General features: G+C 39.6%; 3 protein-coding genes across 23 annotated transcripts in view; 1 reads left to right on the plus strand and 2 right to left on the minus strand.

The window, feature by feature from the left end:
• obscna (obscurin, cytoskeletal calmodulin and titin-interacting RhoGEF a) overlaps positions 1 to 7,191 on the plus strand; it is a 58,679-nt gene extending 51,488 nt beyond the window's left edge. For 13 of the 16 annotated variants that reach the window (XM_036006987.1, XM_036006992.1, XM_036006995.1 and 10 more), the window contains 11 exons: positions 73 to 1,777; positions 1,981 to 2,109; positions 2,231 to 2,353; positions 3,030 to 3,197; positions 3,401 to 3,506; positions 3,909 to 4,148; positions 5,140 to 5,363; positions 5,476 to 5,490; positions 5,728 to 5,824; positions 6,198 to 6,347; positions 6,462 to 7,191. In XM_036006987.1, the coding sequence (XP_035862880.1) occupies positions 73 to 1,777; positions 1,981 to 2,109; positions 2,231 to 2,353; positions 3,030 to 3,197; positions 3,401 to 3,506; positions 3,909 to 4,148; positions 5,140 to 5,363; positions 5,476 to 5,490; positions 5,728 to 5,824; positions 6,198 to 6,347; positions 6,462 to 6,642 (3,138 nt within the window). In that variant the 3' untranslated portion in view covers positions 6,643 to 7,191. The remainder of the gene's footprint in view (positions 1 to 72; positions 1,778 to 1,980; positions 2,110 to 2,230; positions 2,354 to 3,029; positions 3,198 to 3,400; positions 3,507 to 3,908; positions 4,149 to 5,139; positions 5,364 to 5,475; positions 5,491 to 5,727; positions 5,825 to 6,197; positions 6,348 to 6,461) is intronic. The other 3 variants (XM_036006989.1, XM_036006988.1, XM_036006991.1) reach the window with 3 other exon arrangements.
• On the minus strand, positions 7,189 to 13,058 carry guk1b (guanylate kinase 1b). 4 transcript variants are annotated; one of them, XM_031307223.1, is made up of 9 exons: positions 12,926 to 13,058; positions 11,603 to 11,718; positions 11,371 to 11,412; positions 10,892 to 11,017; positions 9,480 to 9,576; positions 8,581 to 8,719; positions 8,181 to 8,265; positions 8,015 to 8,100; positions 7,189 to 7,849 (listed from the first exon to the last, which is right to left on the minus strand). In XM_031307223.1, the coding sequence occupies exons 2-9, from the start codon at positions 11,712 to 11,714 to the stop codon at positions 7,817 to 7,819; spliced, it is 720 nt and encodes a 239-aa protein (XP_031163083.1). In that variant the 5' UTR covers positions 11,715 to 11,718; positions 12,926 to 13,058; the 3' UTR covers positions 7,189 to 7,816. The 4 variants fall into 4 exon arrangements, with proteins under 4 accessions (XP_031163083.1, XP_035862896.1, XP_031163084.1 ...); XM_036007003.1 differs by having other exon boundaries at positions 11,603 to 11,720; positions 12,929 to 13,037; XM_031307224.2 differs by lacking the exon at positions 10,892 to 11,017 and having other exon boundaries at positions 12,926 to 13,057.
• Positions 13,059 to 13,880: 822 nt separating this feature from the next.
• Positions 13,881 to 17,785, minus strand: part of rnf220b (ring finger protein 220b) — a 30,824-nt gene continuing 26,919 nt past the window's right edge. For 2 of the 3 annotated variants that reach the window (XM_031307505.2, XM_031307503.2), the window contains 6 exons: positions 17,440 to 17,499; positions 17,222 to 17,283; positions 17,043 to 17,127; positions 15,931 to 16,039; positions 14,732 to 14,806; positions 13,881 to 14,633 (listed from right to left, as the gene is read on the minus strand). In XM_031307505.2, coding sequence (XP_031163365.1) covers positions 14,562 to 14,633; positions 14,732 to 14,806; positions 15,931 to 16,039; positions 17,043 to 17,127; positions 17,222 to 17,283; positions 17,440 to 17,499 — 463 coding nt within the window. In that variant the 3' untranslated portion in view covers positions 13,881 to 14,561. The remainder of the gene's footprint in view (positions 14,634 to 14,731; positions 14,807 to 15,930; positions 16,040 to 17,042; positions 17,128 to 17,221; positions 17,284 to 17,439; positions 17,500 to 17,785) is intronic. The other variant, XM_031307504.2, reaches the window with a different exon arrangement.

Consider the following 17,785-nt stretch of genomic DNA (forward strand, 5'->3'; position numbering starts at 1 on the left):
GTAGATAATATACTGTCCTTAAAAGAAAACAGTCTCTGTCTACACCAGTATCTCTCCCATCTATCTCCCCAGCGTTCGTTGACCTGCATTGGCTCAGTTCTCACGTTGAGGCTCATCCCTGAGCTGCTGGACGCTCCTCTCAGAGAGACTGCAGTGACAGTGCCCCGCGAGCCCCAGGAGCACAGCAGCACCTCTGTGAGCAGTGGCTCCTCATCGGAGTATGACGAAGCTGACTCTTGGGACTTTTTCCAGCACTACAGCCCGACTGAGGAGGAGGAAGAAACTGAGGAGGACTATGATCCTTTAACGGAGAGAGCGCACATCCCTGAGCCTTTTGCCAAACTCCACCTAGATGCAGAAGAGGAAGTGACATTAGGGGAGGAAGAAGAGCGGAGTATGAGCAGGCAGTCAGTTGCGTCGTCAGATGTGTCAGGCCAACAGACACCTCACAGGGAGCGTAGGTTCAGCAAGGACAGCAGTCAATCTCTCTACCTTTCTGATGGAAGTGAGGGTTCAGGGAGTGACGGAGCTCGTATCCCTCGTGGCAGCGTCATCCGAAGCACTTTCTACAGCACCTCTCATCAGCTTTCACCCATGTCTGCCAGACACATGACATTACGGGACAAATTCCAGGTCAAAAAGCAGGAGAGAGGCCGCAAACCACTCCGGAGAAGCTTTTCTGGACGTCTCAACGAGCCTCTTATTGAATATGTGGAGGATGAGACGGAGACCAATCGTGGCCAAAGACGGGGATCTGTCCAGCCTACAATGCAGAAGTCATGTTCCTTTGACAGTGGTGTTGGCCTCGCCCACACCAATGTACCCCCTCACAGGAGGAGCAGGTCTCTTGATGAGTATTCACGGCGATCTCCCAGCTCACCCAAGCGCACAAAGTCGGGTGAAGAAGAAGGCTCTCAAAGTCTAAAGGAAGATTTAACAGATGATGAAGTGGCAGGGAGAGGATTGTTGGCCATCCCGAGCCCTCGGCGACCCACAAGAAGAAGAGGCTCTGTCGCTCCAATACAAGGGACTCGTGTGCCAGGTGGATCATCTGTTCCCTCAAGCCTCCTTGCTGGAGACAGAACGAGCCCCAGACTGGATCAGGAGCAGGCAGCAGGTGACACCTTCGCTGGCTCCCAGGGGTCTCTTGCTGAGTCGTCTATTTTAGAGCATGGTGGCTCTGAGTCTTCAAGCAGACTCGGCTCCTGTGAGGAGCTAAGTCATGGTCATCTCAGAGCGAGGCACAGATCAGGAGAGAGTGAAGTGTATGATGACCAAGGGGAGCCTCTGATTTCACCATCCCCATGCTCATTCCAAGAGGTTAAACCGAGAAGCTTGTTTCCCCAGGCACCGCCACGTAACCGCACCCGCTCCAACCCCAACTTATCCACAAACAGCAGGGGTCAGCCAGGGACCCCACTAACAGTGAGCCCCAGTCCCAGCCTCTCTTCTCTGCAGGCCCCAGAGAGGCCTCCCAGAGCCAAGGACAGGAAGGAGGGCTGTGGCCTCCAAAGACATGCATCTGCTCCGGCCCTCGAAGCCCGGCCACCTACAGGAAAGTCCCCCAAGCTGGGACTGCTGAAGATCTTCCGCAGGCAGTCCTGGACCAGCCATTCATACTCCCAGCTGGACAACACAGAGTTAGGACCCACACTAGGAGAGATCATGAAGCCAGATACTCCCACCATGTCTCTGAGGAAGAAAATGAGAGCTTCAGCCTCCAGCCTGACCAAGCTGTTTTCCAGGTCTTCTAGTAAGGAGGATGTGAATAAAGGAGGTAAGCTATTACAAATAATGCTAATTTTATTTGATAAATTAACAGAAAATTATGTTAAGCAGCATCCATACTAAGTAAAATGCTAAACATACATTAGGGATAATTTATTTTAATTTACCTGAGCTGTCACTAGTCTCTGTTATGTTGTATTGTACATCTACACTCATTTCTTTCCTTTTGGTGTTGTTTGTCTTTTATAACAGGGCCGATAGTAAAAGTTTCAGCTCCCATCGCACCTGAAAGGCAGCATAGAACTGGTCTTGAGAGTCCAAAAAAGAGGACTTCCAAACTATTACCTTCTTTTAAAATACCTGCATTCAAAAAGACCAAAGGTAGTGAATGAGCTACATTCTGTGGATTATGTATTTCCAGTCCGAAATGTCCTGAAAACCTGCTATCATCATTTTGCTACAAGCCTGGCTGTGTATGTTTGTTCTTCTCCATATTTTCCAGATCTGCTGGCCCGTCCCAACAAGCCTGAAGTGCTCCAGTTAGATGGAGGTGGAGTCCTGCTGGTTTGGAAACCAGTCCAGTCCAGTAACCCTGTCAACTTCTGTGTGCAGTACTGTACAGAAGGTGGGTTCACAGAGACGATACAGCAGCACAGATATTTAATTGGTTGTTAGTGTTAAAAGGAAACCAAATTAGTTGTTTATGTTAGACATATATAATAGTTCTTATTACTGAAATATAAAATGTAATTTGCCTACAAAATGTTTCATAATGGAAGTTAAATTTTAATTTAAAATCTGAGCATATTAACAAACATTTTTGGACAAGCATCAGTCAACGCTGAATTTAATGTAGATTGTCTTTCTGCACTTAGAAATATCAAAATATATCTCATCAGACATGTGCAGTACATAGTGTTTGGAATGATGCGCTACATATGTTTTAGTCATCATTTTTGATTTTTTTAAGTTTGTGGAGCTGACTGCCAGTTAAAGTCCAATAGTGTGACTGTTTTGGTTTGCAACACAACACACAGTGATGACTATTATTCTTATCCTGATACAATATATTTAAAGACAATAAAGTTGTTGTTTTTTATTTGAAGATATAAAAAGTTTTGCCAATTGATACCGGCTACTTTCCAGTAAGTCCATGCCATATACTTCTTTTACTTCCAAATTGACCTCAACAATCATTTACAATAGCACTAATATCACTGTTGCATGGATCTACTGCAGGATTAAAATGTGCAGTAGGTGTGGATTTCAGAGTAAAACTCATGTGCCATGTGCCTTCTCAGGTGGGGAGTGGACGGTCCTGTCGGAGGAGGTGACTGAAAGCTGCTATGTGGTGAAGGACTTACCCAGAGGAGCCTCTTATGTGTTCAGAATAGGCTGCATCACCAAGACAGGAGCAGGACCTTTCAGTGATGCTTCAGCACCTGTCGTTATGGCTACTCATCCTGAAGGCAAGACAAATACTCAAACATAATGCTACATATTTTCTGTTGCACATGTGTGATCTAATTCATGTGGCAGTAATTTGCCTCATTGGTTTGGTGTCTTCACATACAGATTTACAGCAGTGATATACACATCAACTGTGAAATGTTCAAACAGCTACTACACGAAAGGTTACAGTGTTTTTACCTGTATTTACTCTGTTGTCCAGAGATTCACATTCCTCTAATCCAGACTGAGTCACTGGGGTCAAAGGTCACTGGGTCAGAACGACAGACAACACACAAGAACTACAATTTCCTCTCTGAGATCAACAGGTGGGATTTTTAAGTAGAAGCTGCAATTTTTGAGCAAAACGATCGGTAACTTATCTTTTATGTAAATGTATTTTTATTTACTGTCATGTTTACTTTATTCTTTTGCACATGATGATGTTTTTTTCTATTTGGCTTTTATTTTGAAATGTAGGTGTGATTTTTCAGGTTTTTCAAGTCTGTCACAGATTCTGATATTTCTGAATTTAACCTGATGTTTTGTGCTAATTTTTCAGTATTTTTATGTTTTTCCCCTATTATGAAAAAAAAGAAACAATATTTAAACAGATTTAGAATTAGAATCTTCAGATGCATTAGTAAAAGGATAATATCACCTTGTTTCTCCCACTTTCTCTTAGGCACTAATATGTGATACAGTACCTCTTTTGTTTTGTTCTCTCTCAGGGGTCGTTTCAGCGTAGTTACCCTGTGCAGGGATGCTGAGACCAGCCAAGTGTTTGTTGCCAAGATCACCCCTTACCAGGCAGAGCAGAGACAATTGGTGCTGAGGGAATACCAGCTGCTGAAGAGGCTTCATCACCCTCACCTGGTGCAGCTGCACACTGCCTATCTCACCTCCTGCTACCTGGTGTTAGTGGAGGAGCTCTGTCCCGGCAGGGAGCTGCTCTACAGTCTGGCAACGAGGTAAAGGAAGGCTTGAGAAACATAAGCCAGCGACCAAATCGTTTGTGTTTGGATTGATAAACTGAGCATGTGTGTGTAATTCAGGCATGTGTGTAATAACAACAGAGTGAAAACAGTGTAATTTCCCCTTGCGGGATTAATAAAGTATAAATTATTATTATTATTATTATTATAATCCAGGCAGAACAGATCATTATATAATTACAAAATAAGAAGCGCTAAAAACTAAAATAAGCACCAGATGTCCTATGAGAAATACTGCTTTAATTAGGGCCAACAGGCCAAATTTGGCTTTCTCAGACTTACTGCAACACTGGTGTTACTGAGAATGATTTAATGTCATCTAATGGACTATTTCGATGTAATTTAAACATACGTCTTAATTTACATTAGGGCTGCAACTAACGATTATTTTCATAGTCGATTAATCTGTCGATTATTTTCTCGATTAATCGATTAGTTGTTTGATCTATAAAAATGTCAAAACATGGTGAAAAATGTGGATCAGTGTTTCCCAAAGCCTAAGATGACATCTTCAAATGTCTCGTTTTGTCCAAAACTCAAAGATATTCAGTTTGCTGTCACAGAGGAGAGAAGAAACTAGAATATAGTCACATTTAACAAGCTGGAATCAGAGAAATCTTATTTGTTTTAATAAAAAAATGACTCAAACGATTAATCGATTATCAAAATAGTTGCCGATTAATTTAATAGTTGACAACTAATCGATTCATCGATTCATCGTTGCAATTAATTTACATTGAGATACACAAATCAAGGTTAACTGAACACTGTTTGTAGATGACCGATATGTGCCAAATGGACACTTACTGTAAGTGATCAATGTAATATCTTTTTTAAATGATTATTATCTATATTCTGTTTCAGACCTATGTCAAATAGGTTATTTTTGTGCAACCTGTAGCATTTGTCCCTCACATACTGTAGTTAAGATTAATAAACCTGTCTGTCTTTGTTTGTGCCCTCTCAGAGATCTGTACGCAGAGACTCACATCACCGAGCTGCTGGTTCAAATTCTGAGTGCAGTTGACTACCTTCACAGCCGTCGAGTCATCCACCTGGACCTGAAGTCTGACAACATGCTGGTGGATGATTGCAACCACCTGAAGATAGTTGACTTGGGCTCGGCTCAGTCCTTCACACCCGGTCAGCCTCTCAACATCGAGCACATCCAGGGCCTGTCAGAGAGCAAAGGTACTGATGTATTTCTGGTTTAATTTCAACTAAATTGTATACGATTTAGAAGCTTGCATTGTTGTAGGTTCTTCTAATGTACTAAAGCTTTGACTGTCATGGCCTCCAACAGACTGCCGCAGCAAAGGTACACATTCTTTAAGGGAGGACGGATTGATGGATGGAAATAATTACGCCTAACTTCATCCACCTCAGCTGATCTATAGCCTAACAAACCCAAGTCCATTTTCTTATCTGTTTTTATCCATTTCTTTCTGGTTTGAGTCCTTTAACTAATTCAGGAAATTAAGCATGTAAATTGTGGCATTGCCAGTAACAGCACAACTCTTTATGAACAATATCCTGTTTCTGTCTGTTTTGTCAGTTTATATTGTCCTTCCTAAAGCTCCGGAAATCCTGGAAGGTCACGGTGTCGGGCCTGAAACTGACGTTTGGGCTATTGGAGTCCTGTCCTTCATCATGTAAGTATAGAGATATATAAAAGAAAGTACAGTAGTCAACCATATTCTTACTACTTTAAAATAAAAAATATATATATCTGTAATTTGATAAATGTGGCTCCCACGTTTGAAAAAATAGTTATTACAATATTATTCTGACATTTGTTTAAAGGATAGCAGGCATCATTGGATGACAAATTAACACTTCTAAAGACTGAATCATCCACATTTTCTTTCATTGGATAATCCTCTTTTTCATTATGGATTATGAAATGTTACCAATGAATGAATCTTCTGTAGTTCGGTGATGCTGAATTATAAACTACTTTATTAATATATACTGTTGTATTTTTGTATGCCGTATGTGTTTTTTTTCTTCTCGTTTCTTCACTAGGTTGAGTGCCGACAGCCCGTTCCATGCAGAGCACAGCTGGGAGCAAGACAGAAACATCAAGAAAGGGAAGATCCAGTTTGGGCGCTGTTACCCTGGTCTGTCAGAGGGAGCGTTAAACTTCATGAAGAGCAGCATGAATAACAAATCCTGGTGAGTGTGTCTCTTAAAATGTAGTTTGCATTAGAGAGATTATTTGTGTAAAAACTCATATTAGTAAATTAGGAACATAAATGTGTATATCCTAATATGATTAAAACTTTGCAGGGGGAGACCCACTGCAGCCGAGTGTCTCCAGAACCCGTGGCTGCGTGCCCATCGTGCCCCACACAAAGGCCGACACTCCAAAGTGTGTTTCTCCACAGACAAGCTTAAAGATTACCTCAAGCAGAAGGAGGAGAAACGAGACCAGGTCCGCACCAAGCTTCAGGGTCCCTTCTTCCAGTAAGGCAACACTGTGGGGGGTTTCTTTTACTAGTGGCTTTTCCTAGAAACTATAATCAGCACATTTCATTTCAACTAATAGTTTCCTGTGTGGCTCATTTCTAACTAGATGGAGCCAGGCCAGATTATAAAAATCATTATAGTATCCTCTGATTTTAAAATTGTGATGTGTCTTAATGAATTTTCAAAGTGTATTTATCCATTAGCTTGTATATGTTAGTGTGCTGCATTGTTTGTGCTTTGGTTTATATGGAAACATATCAGGGATAAGATTTAGTCTAAGAGTGCATGAGTTGTAAAATTTAGATTTTGTGACACAAGAAACTGTTGTTTTGCTCCTCAGTGTCAGACAGATTTTGTCAGGCAGAGTTTGGCCTTAAAGTGCAAAATGTTTTCTTGTAAATGTACACATGTTGCCTTAAGTTATAATGTACAAATGGAAAATCAATTAGATTTTTGAATGCTTCATAATAGTTAAATATTGGGTTAGTCACCCACCCGAATGAGTTGATGAATGAAAGATTAATTAAAAAGCACAAAAGTGGTCAAGTCATTGTCCTCACATTCTTTATTCAGACTCATTGGTACACAAACACACATGCAAATGTTTTAGATGTAATACATGCAGTGATTTTATCTCAGATGCATGGACTTCCTTCATAACAATTAAATAATATGCAGCATGTGAGTAACTATTTAAATAACATAATATTAGTTATAATCCCCATATACTTAACTATGAGTGAACTTATTTATACTGTATTAGAATTCAACAAAACAAATAAATGAAGGTGAAACTATTTTGCTGTGAGTAGCTGACTGGTGGTACTGATGTGTACTCCACACTTTGGCTTATAAAGACCAAATGTAGCGAGCTGGCAGAGATGTATGGGCTAGGTGTTCACTGCTAGAAATCAACCATTGATTTTTCTAAATCTAACACAAACCCCCGTTCTCTCAGTCAAGAAAAAAAAGTCTTTCAATTCAGAGTCCCTCTTTTCCACCTTAGCATAAGTGAGCAAACCTCCGACCATATAACACAGAGGGTGAAAGAAAAACAAACTTTTCTCAAGAAGAAAGTTTCTTTCAGATGCGTTTGCAATCAGTGAAGATGGAGTTATTCAGGCCAGAGTCAAGTGTTGGTTCTTCTATCCAGCAGCAGAAAGACTGTTTCCTTCCTATGATTTGGCCTCCTGAACTTTTTGGATATCCTGCTCAAAGAGAGATGACGATACTTTTCACCTTTTGTGCGTTCAACTAATGCTCTTGTCCAGAGCGTTATGAATATAAAATGGTCTATGCAACAGCTGACAGACAATAGTCGCAAAGTAGTTGTCACATAAGTAAGCGAAAGGGTATTTTATAATTTTACTCACGTCACTGAGGATATCTTTCAGCTCTTCGTAAGCCCTCTCTAAGTCATCATTGATGATAACAACATCGAACACTCCGGGCTCGTTACCTACAGAAGAGAATTGGGTCAGCTGCAATGGTTGTCTTTTTTTCAGCATCATGCCCGAAGGGAACTGCTTAGAAACTTACTGAGCTCCATATCGATGCGCGCTGCCTCCAGGCGTTTTTGTAAACTCTCCTCTGTTTCTGTCTGTCTGTCCCTCAGACGTTTTTCCTGAGAAAGACGAAACAAGACGTTATCTTTCAACTGAGAGCTGCTCCAAAACAGCTGTCATGTCTGAAGTTTACACATTTCCCAAAGTTGTATTTGTTTTATATTTAAATTTTTCTCAGACCAATTTTTGTCTCACTAGAATTTTTCAAAGAAAATGTATGTACATTTATTATTGCAATCAAAGTATACAACTTTTTTTTTTTTAAATGCCGGTATGAGCATATTTGACACTCTTTGACAGCCTACTTTGCACAAGCAACAACAGAGCTTAAGAAATACAGTATGTTAATTAAATAAACTACATTGGACATTTACCAGGATCTCCATGGAGGGAGGCTGGATGGAGATGTAGATGGGGTTCAGGTCAGTCTCTTTAATTCTCTTCACCCCCTGGATGTCCACATCTAAGATGCAGATTAGGTTTTTGGCCTGCACGTCTTCTATGGCAGCTTTACTAGAGAATCAATGTATTGTTACATCATAAAACCATAAAAAAACAACCAGGACTATACATCTGAACATGGATGGGCTTGATAATGTCCAACCAGGTATTGAGAATGTAATCGGGTCATTTTGTGCATGTCACACCTAGTAACTAAGGTTAAGAGGATCGCTGCATTGATCAAAGAGTCGTTACAGTGAGTGTGTGTTATGTTCAGAATAAGAGGAAGAGATTAAAAGGCACGTAAGAGCTGCTGAGCTGCAGCATTGCTCTTTTTGACCTGAGGGGAGGTTAAAGCTCCATCTGTCACCAGACTATATCCTCTTGAAACCTGTGGCCAAGCCAGAGGGTAGTCTCTAATATAAGACAACAGCCTTACTTTCTACTAAATGAAGTTTAACCAATATCAGTGACACTGATACTATATTGTATTTCACTCATATTAACTCAGCTTATATGTCGTTTATATATGTTATATGAGTTTTATCCTGTGGGTGGATTTTGCTTCTGAAACAACATTTAGACCAATAGAAAACAGTGAAAGCATACAGATTATGTTCTTTTTTGCAGATGAGCTGTTTGCTAAGACATTGCCCTTTAAATGGTCATTGAAACTGGGACACCTTTGGTCCAAAAAATGAATCATTTTAAACAAGGAAAATAAAATGTGTACAAAAAGGATCATGCATCTAAATCATAGGTGTTTTTAAGGTTGCTCCTGATTACGTGGTGAAAGATATGGTGGCATTCATGCAGAGCTGCAAATATTTACCTTGTTCCATACAGGTTGCCAGAAAACTCAGCGTTTTCAATGTACTCTCCGTTGTCAATTCCCTCCTGCATGGCTTCTTTTGTTGTGAAGTGGTAGTCTGTAAGGTGCAACATTAATAATGAATCTAGCTCAGCCGTGAAAACTTGCACAGCAGAAAGAAACGATTGAAGAGAGGTGATGCGAATCACATGAACGCTCACTACAGTTTAAAGTGCGTCTAGTTTCGTCACAATAACCACAAACATCACAGGCAAAAAAAAAAGAAAGAAAAGAAAATCTAGGCACAAAGGATAAACTTGTTTACAATTTACTAGATAATATTACTGCTTAGCTGATGGTGTGTGTTCAAGTGTATGATATTCTCCTCTGAGCTTAATTTGAGACTGCGTATGTAGTATGCAGTCATTATCGAATGATAAAGCATGCAAAGATGAGAAATGTTTTTTTGTAATGCTTCTATTAGTATAACTGTTACAGAGCAAATTATATTATCCATACTAGATCCATAGGCCTAAATCTTCATAACATCAAAACCTCTGGGGATCTAAAACAGCTGAATTTTAGAAACAAACACGTTACTACTTCTAACACTCATGGACACTGCGATAGCACACGATCATTAGCATTAGAACATGAAGAGTCGGCTCAGACTGAAGTAACAAGCTGAAGGGAAATGCTGGATAGAACAGGAAGTGGATGTGCTGTAAACAAATCAATAATAAACCTGGAAACTAGGCAGACATTATTTTAAACAGGGAAACCTGCAGTACATGAAATATTTCCACCCAAGATCAAAAGCTCAGCTTGGCCCAAATTGAGCAAAATCCACTGTTTTGTTCTATATCAATAATAATCTAATATTTAGTGTCTGATATTGTCAGTACAAATAAAACACAACGGCATCTTACAAAAGATTGGCTATCCTTTCCAAAGTATTTTAACACATTACAGGGAAGTGACAGCAGTGTTTAAAAAGCTCAAATGGATCCCATCTAGTCCAAAGATAAATTCACGTTATAAATTCCCAAATTCCTTGTAAGTGTTACTTACTTGGCAATAAATCCTTTTCAGATTCTGAAATCTTTCTCTTGGGATGCTAATGGTTGGTTGCAAATCATCAATGCTCCATCAGCCACAGTGGGAAATGGGACAGGTTTTTCATTGACACAAAACCTCATGGGACTGGAAATGGGAATCACTACCGAGGCATCACAGGGGGCTATTTTCAAAAGCTTTTTACTCCAAAGTGTAAACTGTCTGATCCTGATTACTTAAATGATTAAACGTTTTTATTCTCTCTTGTTTGTTTGTCACAAAGTTACTAGTTCCTACGAGTCCAATGTAGGGTGTGAGGATGATGAAAGTAACCCCTCTGCCTTAAAAACTGTGATCGGGAATCACACCGAGGTCACCTTTATCTGTGGTTTCTGATTTGTTTGCACACGACAATGAGGCTGACTTTTCTAAGTCTTCAGAAGAGAAGACGGCTGCTACGGGCAGTAAAGTAGCCCCCAGAAGCATGGGGAGTGTGTTCAGCCCTATGAAGAAAGCAACAAAGGCAAAAAAAAGTGGTTTATCCCTTTATATCAAGGCAGTTATACAGGGGGGAGAAAACAATTCATGCAGTTCACTTGGGAGTAAGTGAGTGTTGTGGGTGTTTTTTTTTATAGAGCAGGCAGGTAGAGGAGGTGAGGAAATGTGGTACAAAAACAAAAAGCAAAGAGGAAGACAGTTCTACACATTCAAATCCAAGTCCAGGGCTTCTATACAATGTATCACAGAGCCTAGGACAGTCTGAAGGTGCTGAAAACATCAACCACCCACTTGCAACACTTGTGCAGATACCAAAAGGTGTCTCAAACCAGTTTGTTTTGAGCCAGAACTACTGTACCTTTTCCATCTTCCTCTCCAGGTCGAGGGTTTCGTGTTGTGTCTGTACAAGGAGAGGATTTCATCATTAAACCCCATCCAGAAATAAGTGAAAAACTTCAGTCTCAAGACTTACTTATACAACACAAACATGTATTGGAAGGTTTAAAGTAAGACCATCAAGCTGACATTCTGACTCCTCAGACAGGATGTAGAGACAGCAGCCAATAACCAGTTGGCGCACTCAAACGTACGTGACACACTGAATCCAAAGACGTCCTCGTGATCCTTCATTAGCCTCTTCATCAGAGTGCTCTTCCCTGCTCCTGAGGGGCCGCTCAGCACCACGGGCCTCGGTCCTGACATTGTTCTGAGACAGACGGACAGACAGATGGGGACAGAGGGAGCTCAGGTTTGTTTGTGCCAAGAGCAGATTAAAACATTTGTGCCAGCTGAATCTTTTCTTCTTTTTTTCTTTTCTAGAATAGGATACAGGGCATTTGAAAAGTTTATTCAGAAAATGGTTTCAAATTATTGATTTTTTACCTTTTCAATAAAACACCATTGCTATTAAGTATTTTAAACTCCTCTTATACATTACTTTGCAGTGCTGGTAAAGCTCACCAACTATCCTGTCAACTGTATGTTGAAGGGGCAGCAAAGTTAATCCTTTGATCCAAGCTTCTTTTAACCACTACAACGTCAGGAAGAAACATCCCAACACGCACACACACCAGGTTAAAAGCAGACATTTGCTCTTACATTATTGTGCCTTCTCCATTCATAGTTAATAAAAGACGACACCTGGAAATTCTACTTCCTATTCCCTTAATTGAAATATTTAAACACGTCCATGCCCTAATTGCCGACTCGTTAGACAGCCGGAGGCCCCAAGGTTAATGTTAAGAGTGCCTGTTAATGAAGTCATGACAGGTCAGCCAGCAGGATAAATTGGATCTGGGCCAGGTGGCACAAAGGGTCCAGGACAGGTGACCCAGTTACCTGCTGCGCTAAGAGAGGATGATATTTCAGGGTTGCTGCTGAAACAATTCATTTACGTAAAATCCCCACTAATACAATAACTTAATAATACAGTCAGAGTCTGTAACAGTCAAAAAAAACTCCAACCTCTCCCTTCAACATGTTGGTATTAGGAATTATTCATGGCTGCACTTTTAGATAAGAACAGTTAGACATCAGTAATATCACAAACCATTTATTGTTAGCCCCTTTTCTAAAGCTGGTTAAAAAGTTATTAACAGATCTAAAGGAACATCTATTTTAGCCTTTGCAAAGTGTTGACCTTAATGCAAGATTACATTAAATGCACACACTGGTGAATAGCATTTCAAATATCTAAGCAGCAAACACTTAATGCACATACTATATATATATATATATATATATATATATATATAAATGTGCAGTATGACAGGCTGTACTTTTAGCTGTAATACAATTTAAATGCAGTTTTCCTTTAGTTTTAGTTGAGGTTTGCATATGAACTTAAATTCACATTAATCCCATTAGTAATTGAATCTCTGTTTATTGTGTAGTTAAAAAGAAATCCACCTTACCTTTTCTTCACAGCTCTGCACAGTTTGTGTTGTACAAATGTTCAGTAGCAGATGATTCTTCAGCCAGGCTCACAGTCAGTCTGAATTACCACCACCTCCCTCCAGCTCAATGACCAATCATGTGTGCATGCTGGCTTGTTTTTACCCACACCGGCCATACAGGTTACACCTTGAGTTCACCGTGTGGGCAAGGTAGAAGGTGTTCATAAACAAATGATCATGCACGCTGCAGCAGAAGCTTTATTTGCATTTATTTGTTAATTTGTTTCTGCCAAAGACGTGTTACTTAAGCACCAGATTTGGGATTTTGGCTTGGAAATGAAAAACTTTAGAGAAAGAGGTAAATATACTGTAATTTTTCCAGAATTTCCCTGTATGGTTGTAAAAATCTAACATAACTCTTCTACACAAAGTTGGTCTAGAATCATGAAGCATTTGTTTTACCTATATTTATCCAGGATAGTTTTAGGAATGCCCTGTTCACATTTAGAAAGTTACACATATTCAAACCTAGAAGCTGCTGAGTGCAACCATATTCAACAGCTCCACTAGAGCATGTTGGAAGATGACGTGGTGGCATTGTGGGGAGCATATGCTCTGCTCTTACACTTTTCCCACTACAATGGAGTTACATTTTGAAAACTGGAAAATAAATGACATCATCCTGCTATTATCTATAATGAATTGAGGATTTTTGTGGGGTTTTCCTTCTCTGTGATTGAACCTTGCAGCGTCTGTTCCTCACGCAGTAAAAGCTCAGCAGGGTTTAGCGTCCCTCAACTCCAGATGAGCTGTGATGGGCTCTGCCTGACTAATCCTGCATCGACCCACTTCTTAAAGGGCGAGTTCACCCCATAAGAGTCATCCTAACAAGGCTGTCGACAGGCTTACACAAGAAGCTAATCCAGACACTCATGTTACCCCAGCAGATAAAATATATTGTGAAACAACAACCTTTTAGACACACATTTTATTGTAGTAACATTGATGAAATTAGATTTAATGAGCCTATACAAAGAAACACATCAATGACAAAGACAAAATGAGCTTGAATGTGAAAATGTTTCCAACCTACAAGAGCTAAACAAATAAATGATCCAAGCAAAGACAAACCCTGTAGAGTAAATACAGTCGGGTTGTTCTACTAGTCAACATCATATATATATACACACACACACACACACACACACACACACACACACACACACACAGATCCAAACACACCGTTCCAAACACTAAACTATGTACATGTGCTTTGCATGTGATTCAACTAATTTGTTTTCCTCACAAAAAATATTACAAAATCGATAAATATTGTCCCAAAGCATTTTCTTTTCTATTAGTTTTTCAGTGCCTGAGCTCTCAGTTGGTTTTATATGCGTCTTCTGATCTGGTTGATGTTTTGATGTTGCAGCAGGAACGTGGATATTGTACAGGTCTGTAATGAAGGTCAAAGGTTACACTTGCTGTTCTTCAAATTGTCACGGTTTAGTGGATGTTATTACACTGACAGGTAGGACCAGGAAGGTGTGAGGAGGAGGAAAAGGGTGGGAGAGTCTATGACAGGCCAGCTGCCCACAAATCCACCCCTGATTGGTTAAAACAGAAGAAGCTCCTTATTTTGTGAGTGGCTGCATCACAGGTAGACCCGCCTCAGGTCTCCAGGTGAGGTGATGGTGTTGCACTGTGGACACAACTTCTTTGCTCCCTAAAGAAAAGAAGAAATGAACGTACTTTATTAACACACGCTGATCATTTTACTTCATTTTCATGTTTTTGTGAATCATCACAAATCTGATGTTTTACCAGCGTTCGAAGCCAACATTCCTCACAGTGAACATGCCAGCACTGGATGGAGGTGAGCGGGATTGTGTACATGTCCTGCAGAGAGAAAACACAGGTGATGAGATTCCTTACATGCAGTACATAAAGCTGCCACTAGATGTCCACGTGAAACTACAATAAGAGCATTTAAAGAAGCCCTTTCAACTCCAGGAAGGGTCCAGCTGGTGTGTTTAGTGATTTATTACACTATACTGTTCATGTTTTAATACACGATAAAATAAGTATTGTTTTAGCAATAATTTTTATAAGTTCAACTCAAAATGAGCAAGCTAAGTCCATCACTTTAAAATTACATTGATTTTCCTCCTTCTACATAAAAGTATGGCTTTAGCAATATTAGTGTATTCACAAGAACAGGAATCTGATCAAAGGTCGACCTGGACATAGCAGCTTGATTTTCTCAAAGAAATGTTAAACTATGCTTTAATTGTATGAAGTTCATATGGAGTCATAGAGCTGTTCCTGTGCTGGTAGTGAAATAACATGTTCTCTATTAATCTGTTAATCATTTGCTCTATAAAATGTGATTAAAGTTATGAAAAATATTCATCACAAGTTCTCAGAGGCTGGCAATACAGCCGGATCTTCGAATAGCTTCTTGTGTTCAGCCCAAAATTATGATATACAGCAGAGAAAAGCAACAAATTCGCACATTTTAGAATCTGGAATAAGCAAAATTGCCATAATTTACTCAAATGATGAATTGATTGTTAAAATATTGTCTATTCATTTTCTGTAGGTCTACTATTTGAGTCATTGACTAATGATTTCAGCATTAGAGTCAAATAGTTTAAAAACAAAAATCTGATCAGTTTTAGAGCATTTATACAGTATATCAATCTATATTAACATAATACAGAATTGACATACATTATAATTTCATGTCAAAAAACTGATTTAGCAGAGATTTTAGAATAGTATTACTTAAAGTGTTTCACATACAGTATCTTTAAAAATAATACATACAAATCTGTATCATAGGATCAAAATATCATCATCACCACATTTTACAGTATGTTCCATTGAAAGAGCATGGCCGATATTATTGACCTACTGGCCAAAACACAGGTCTCAATGGGAATATCACCAGTTTCTGCATGACTGCGCTGTTATCTCTATTCTGTGTCTGCTCTGTTGATTTAATTTGCCTTCGTACTCACCATGCAGATTAGGCATTTAAATCTGTCTCCTTTAGACAACTGTTTCTCCAAATCCCGTATCCGAGCTTTAAGTACATCCAAAGTTGTCAGCGTGGAATCCTCTGAGAGCCTGCACACACACACACACACACACACACACACACACACACACACACACACACACACACACACACACACACACACACACACAGACACACACGAATGGACGGTAACAGGAGGGGAGATGGTAGGGTTCGTGAGTTAGGCAGACACTGGAAAGTCATTTATAAATCGAAGACAGATTAAATTATTCGCTGGCCAACATGGACACTGAGCATGAAATTTAGCAGCAATCACATTGCCTGCATTCGCTGTCTCATTTATCATAGGCAGAGGGTGTGTGTGTGTGAGGTGTCAGGGTCCTCACAGAGATAGACAATTGCATAGACGCATGCACAATTACAGGATAGACTATATGTGCAGACATACTGTACAGCGAGGCAGACAGGCTGCAATGCATTAAGTGTGATGAAATGTGTGTACACGCGTGCGTCGCCTGCTATGACCTGGATTGATGATATCATCACATTGATATAGTATTGTGTATCAGGCTGGTGGGTGCAGGGGCAGATAGTCTGAACTGATACGACACAGAGAGCCGGGCCGCCAAAATACACTTTACAGTAAGGCATGCTATCACTTCCTCAGCTCTGATTGGCTGATTCACACCTGATTTTACATCTGGGATTTATTACACCCAACCTACCTTACTCTCACCAGTATGACCTATAATTTGAATTGATTTTGAATTGATTTTTAACTTAGTTTCAGTTCTGGAATCCAAACCATCTGAGTTTACAAACATAAAAACTTCTTTATCAAACTTATTACACAAAAAGACAACATCTTTGGTTGTTTTTGTTGTTTCTGTAAATGATAAGTCTAAAAACAATAAGTCACTGAACCCTTGTAACTCTTTCAATAAAACTGTAAATTACAACCTGAAGTGTGTTATCACTTACATTGAAAATGTTTTTGAGATTATAAGCAGTGAGAAGAGGATATCTCTGGTACGGGGAAACGTGACATAAACATGTTTGCTGTGTATTGTAAGCTCTGAGTGACAAACTTACATTTCTATCTCAGAGTTTTTGCAGGTTTTAGGGAGAGCAGCTATACTGCCGTCCACTTTCTCTCCACTGCTGGTAGATGGACTCCCTGAGTGAACAAACAAATAAGAGAAGCATCAACCTCAGATCCTGTTCTTGTACAATTCTTCCATTTTTCCTTATTCAGAGTTTACTTAACTCACCATCATTTGACCATTTGGAAAATTCTAGGCTTACTCTGGAGTCAGGTAACGTACTGCTGCTGCTGACAAACAAAACAAAACACACATTTAAAAACCCCAAAACATAAAAGATTGAAAGAAAAATCTCTCGTAATATATTATAACCAATAGACTATGATCATGTTCATGTCTTATTGAATATCCACTGTGAATGAGACCCTATCAGGTAGGATACATACTTCACTATTGTCTCTTTGGAGCTTTCTCCTGAGCAGGGGATTACATCTGTCTCTGTGTATCTGAGAAGAAAGGTCAGGAAACAGAACAACACAAGGCTGACAACAAGCAGTGGTGAAAAGTAACTAAGTACATTTACTCAAGTACTGTACTTAAGTAAATATTTGAGGGACTTGTACTTTACTTTCAGCTACTTTATACTTCCACCCCAATACAATTCAGAGAGAAATATTCTCTTTAGTTACTTTGCATATATATATATATATTATTTGTATTATTATGCGTTATGAGTACGTCTTCCACCACTGACAACAAGTAAGACACTTTATCCTAATTGAAATCTATTAA

This window comes from Sander lucioperca, chromosome 11 (genome assembly GCF_008315115.2).
Source record: "Sander lucioperca isolate FBNREF2018 chromosome 11, SLUC_FBN_1.2, whole genome shotgun sequence".
NCBI classification, from domain to species: Eukaryota; Metazoa; Chordata; class Actinopteri; order Perciformes; family Percidae; genus Sander; species Sander lucioperca.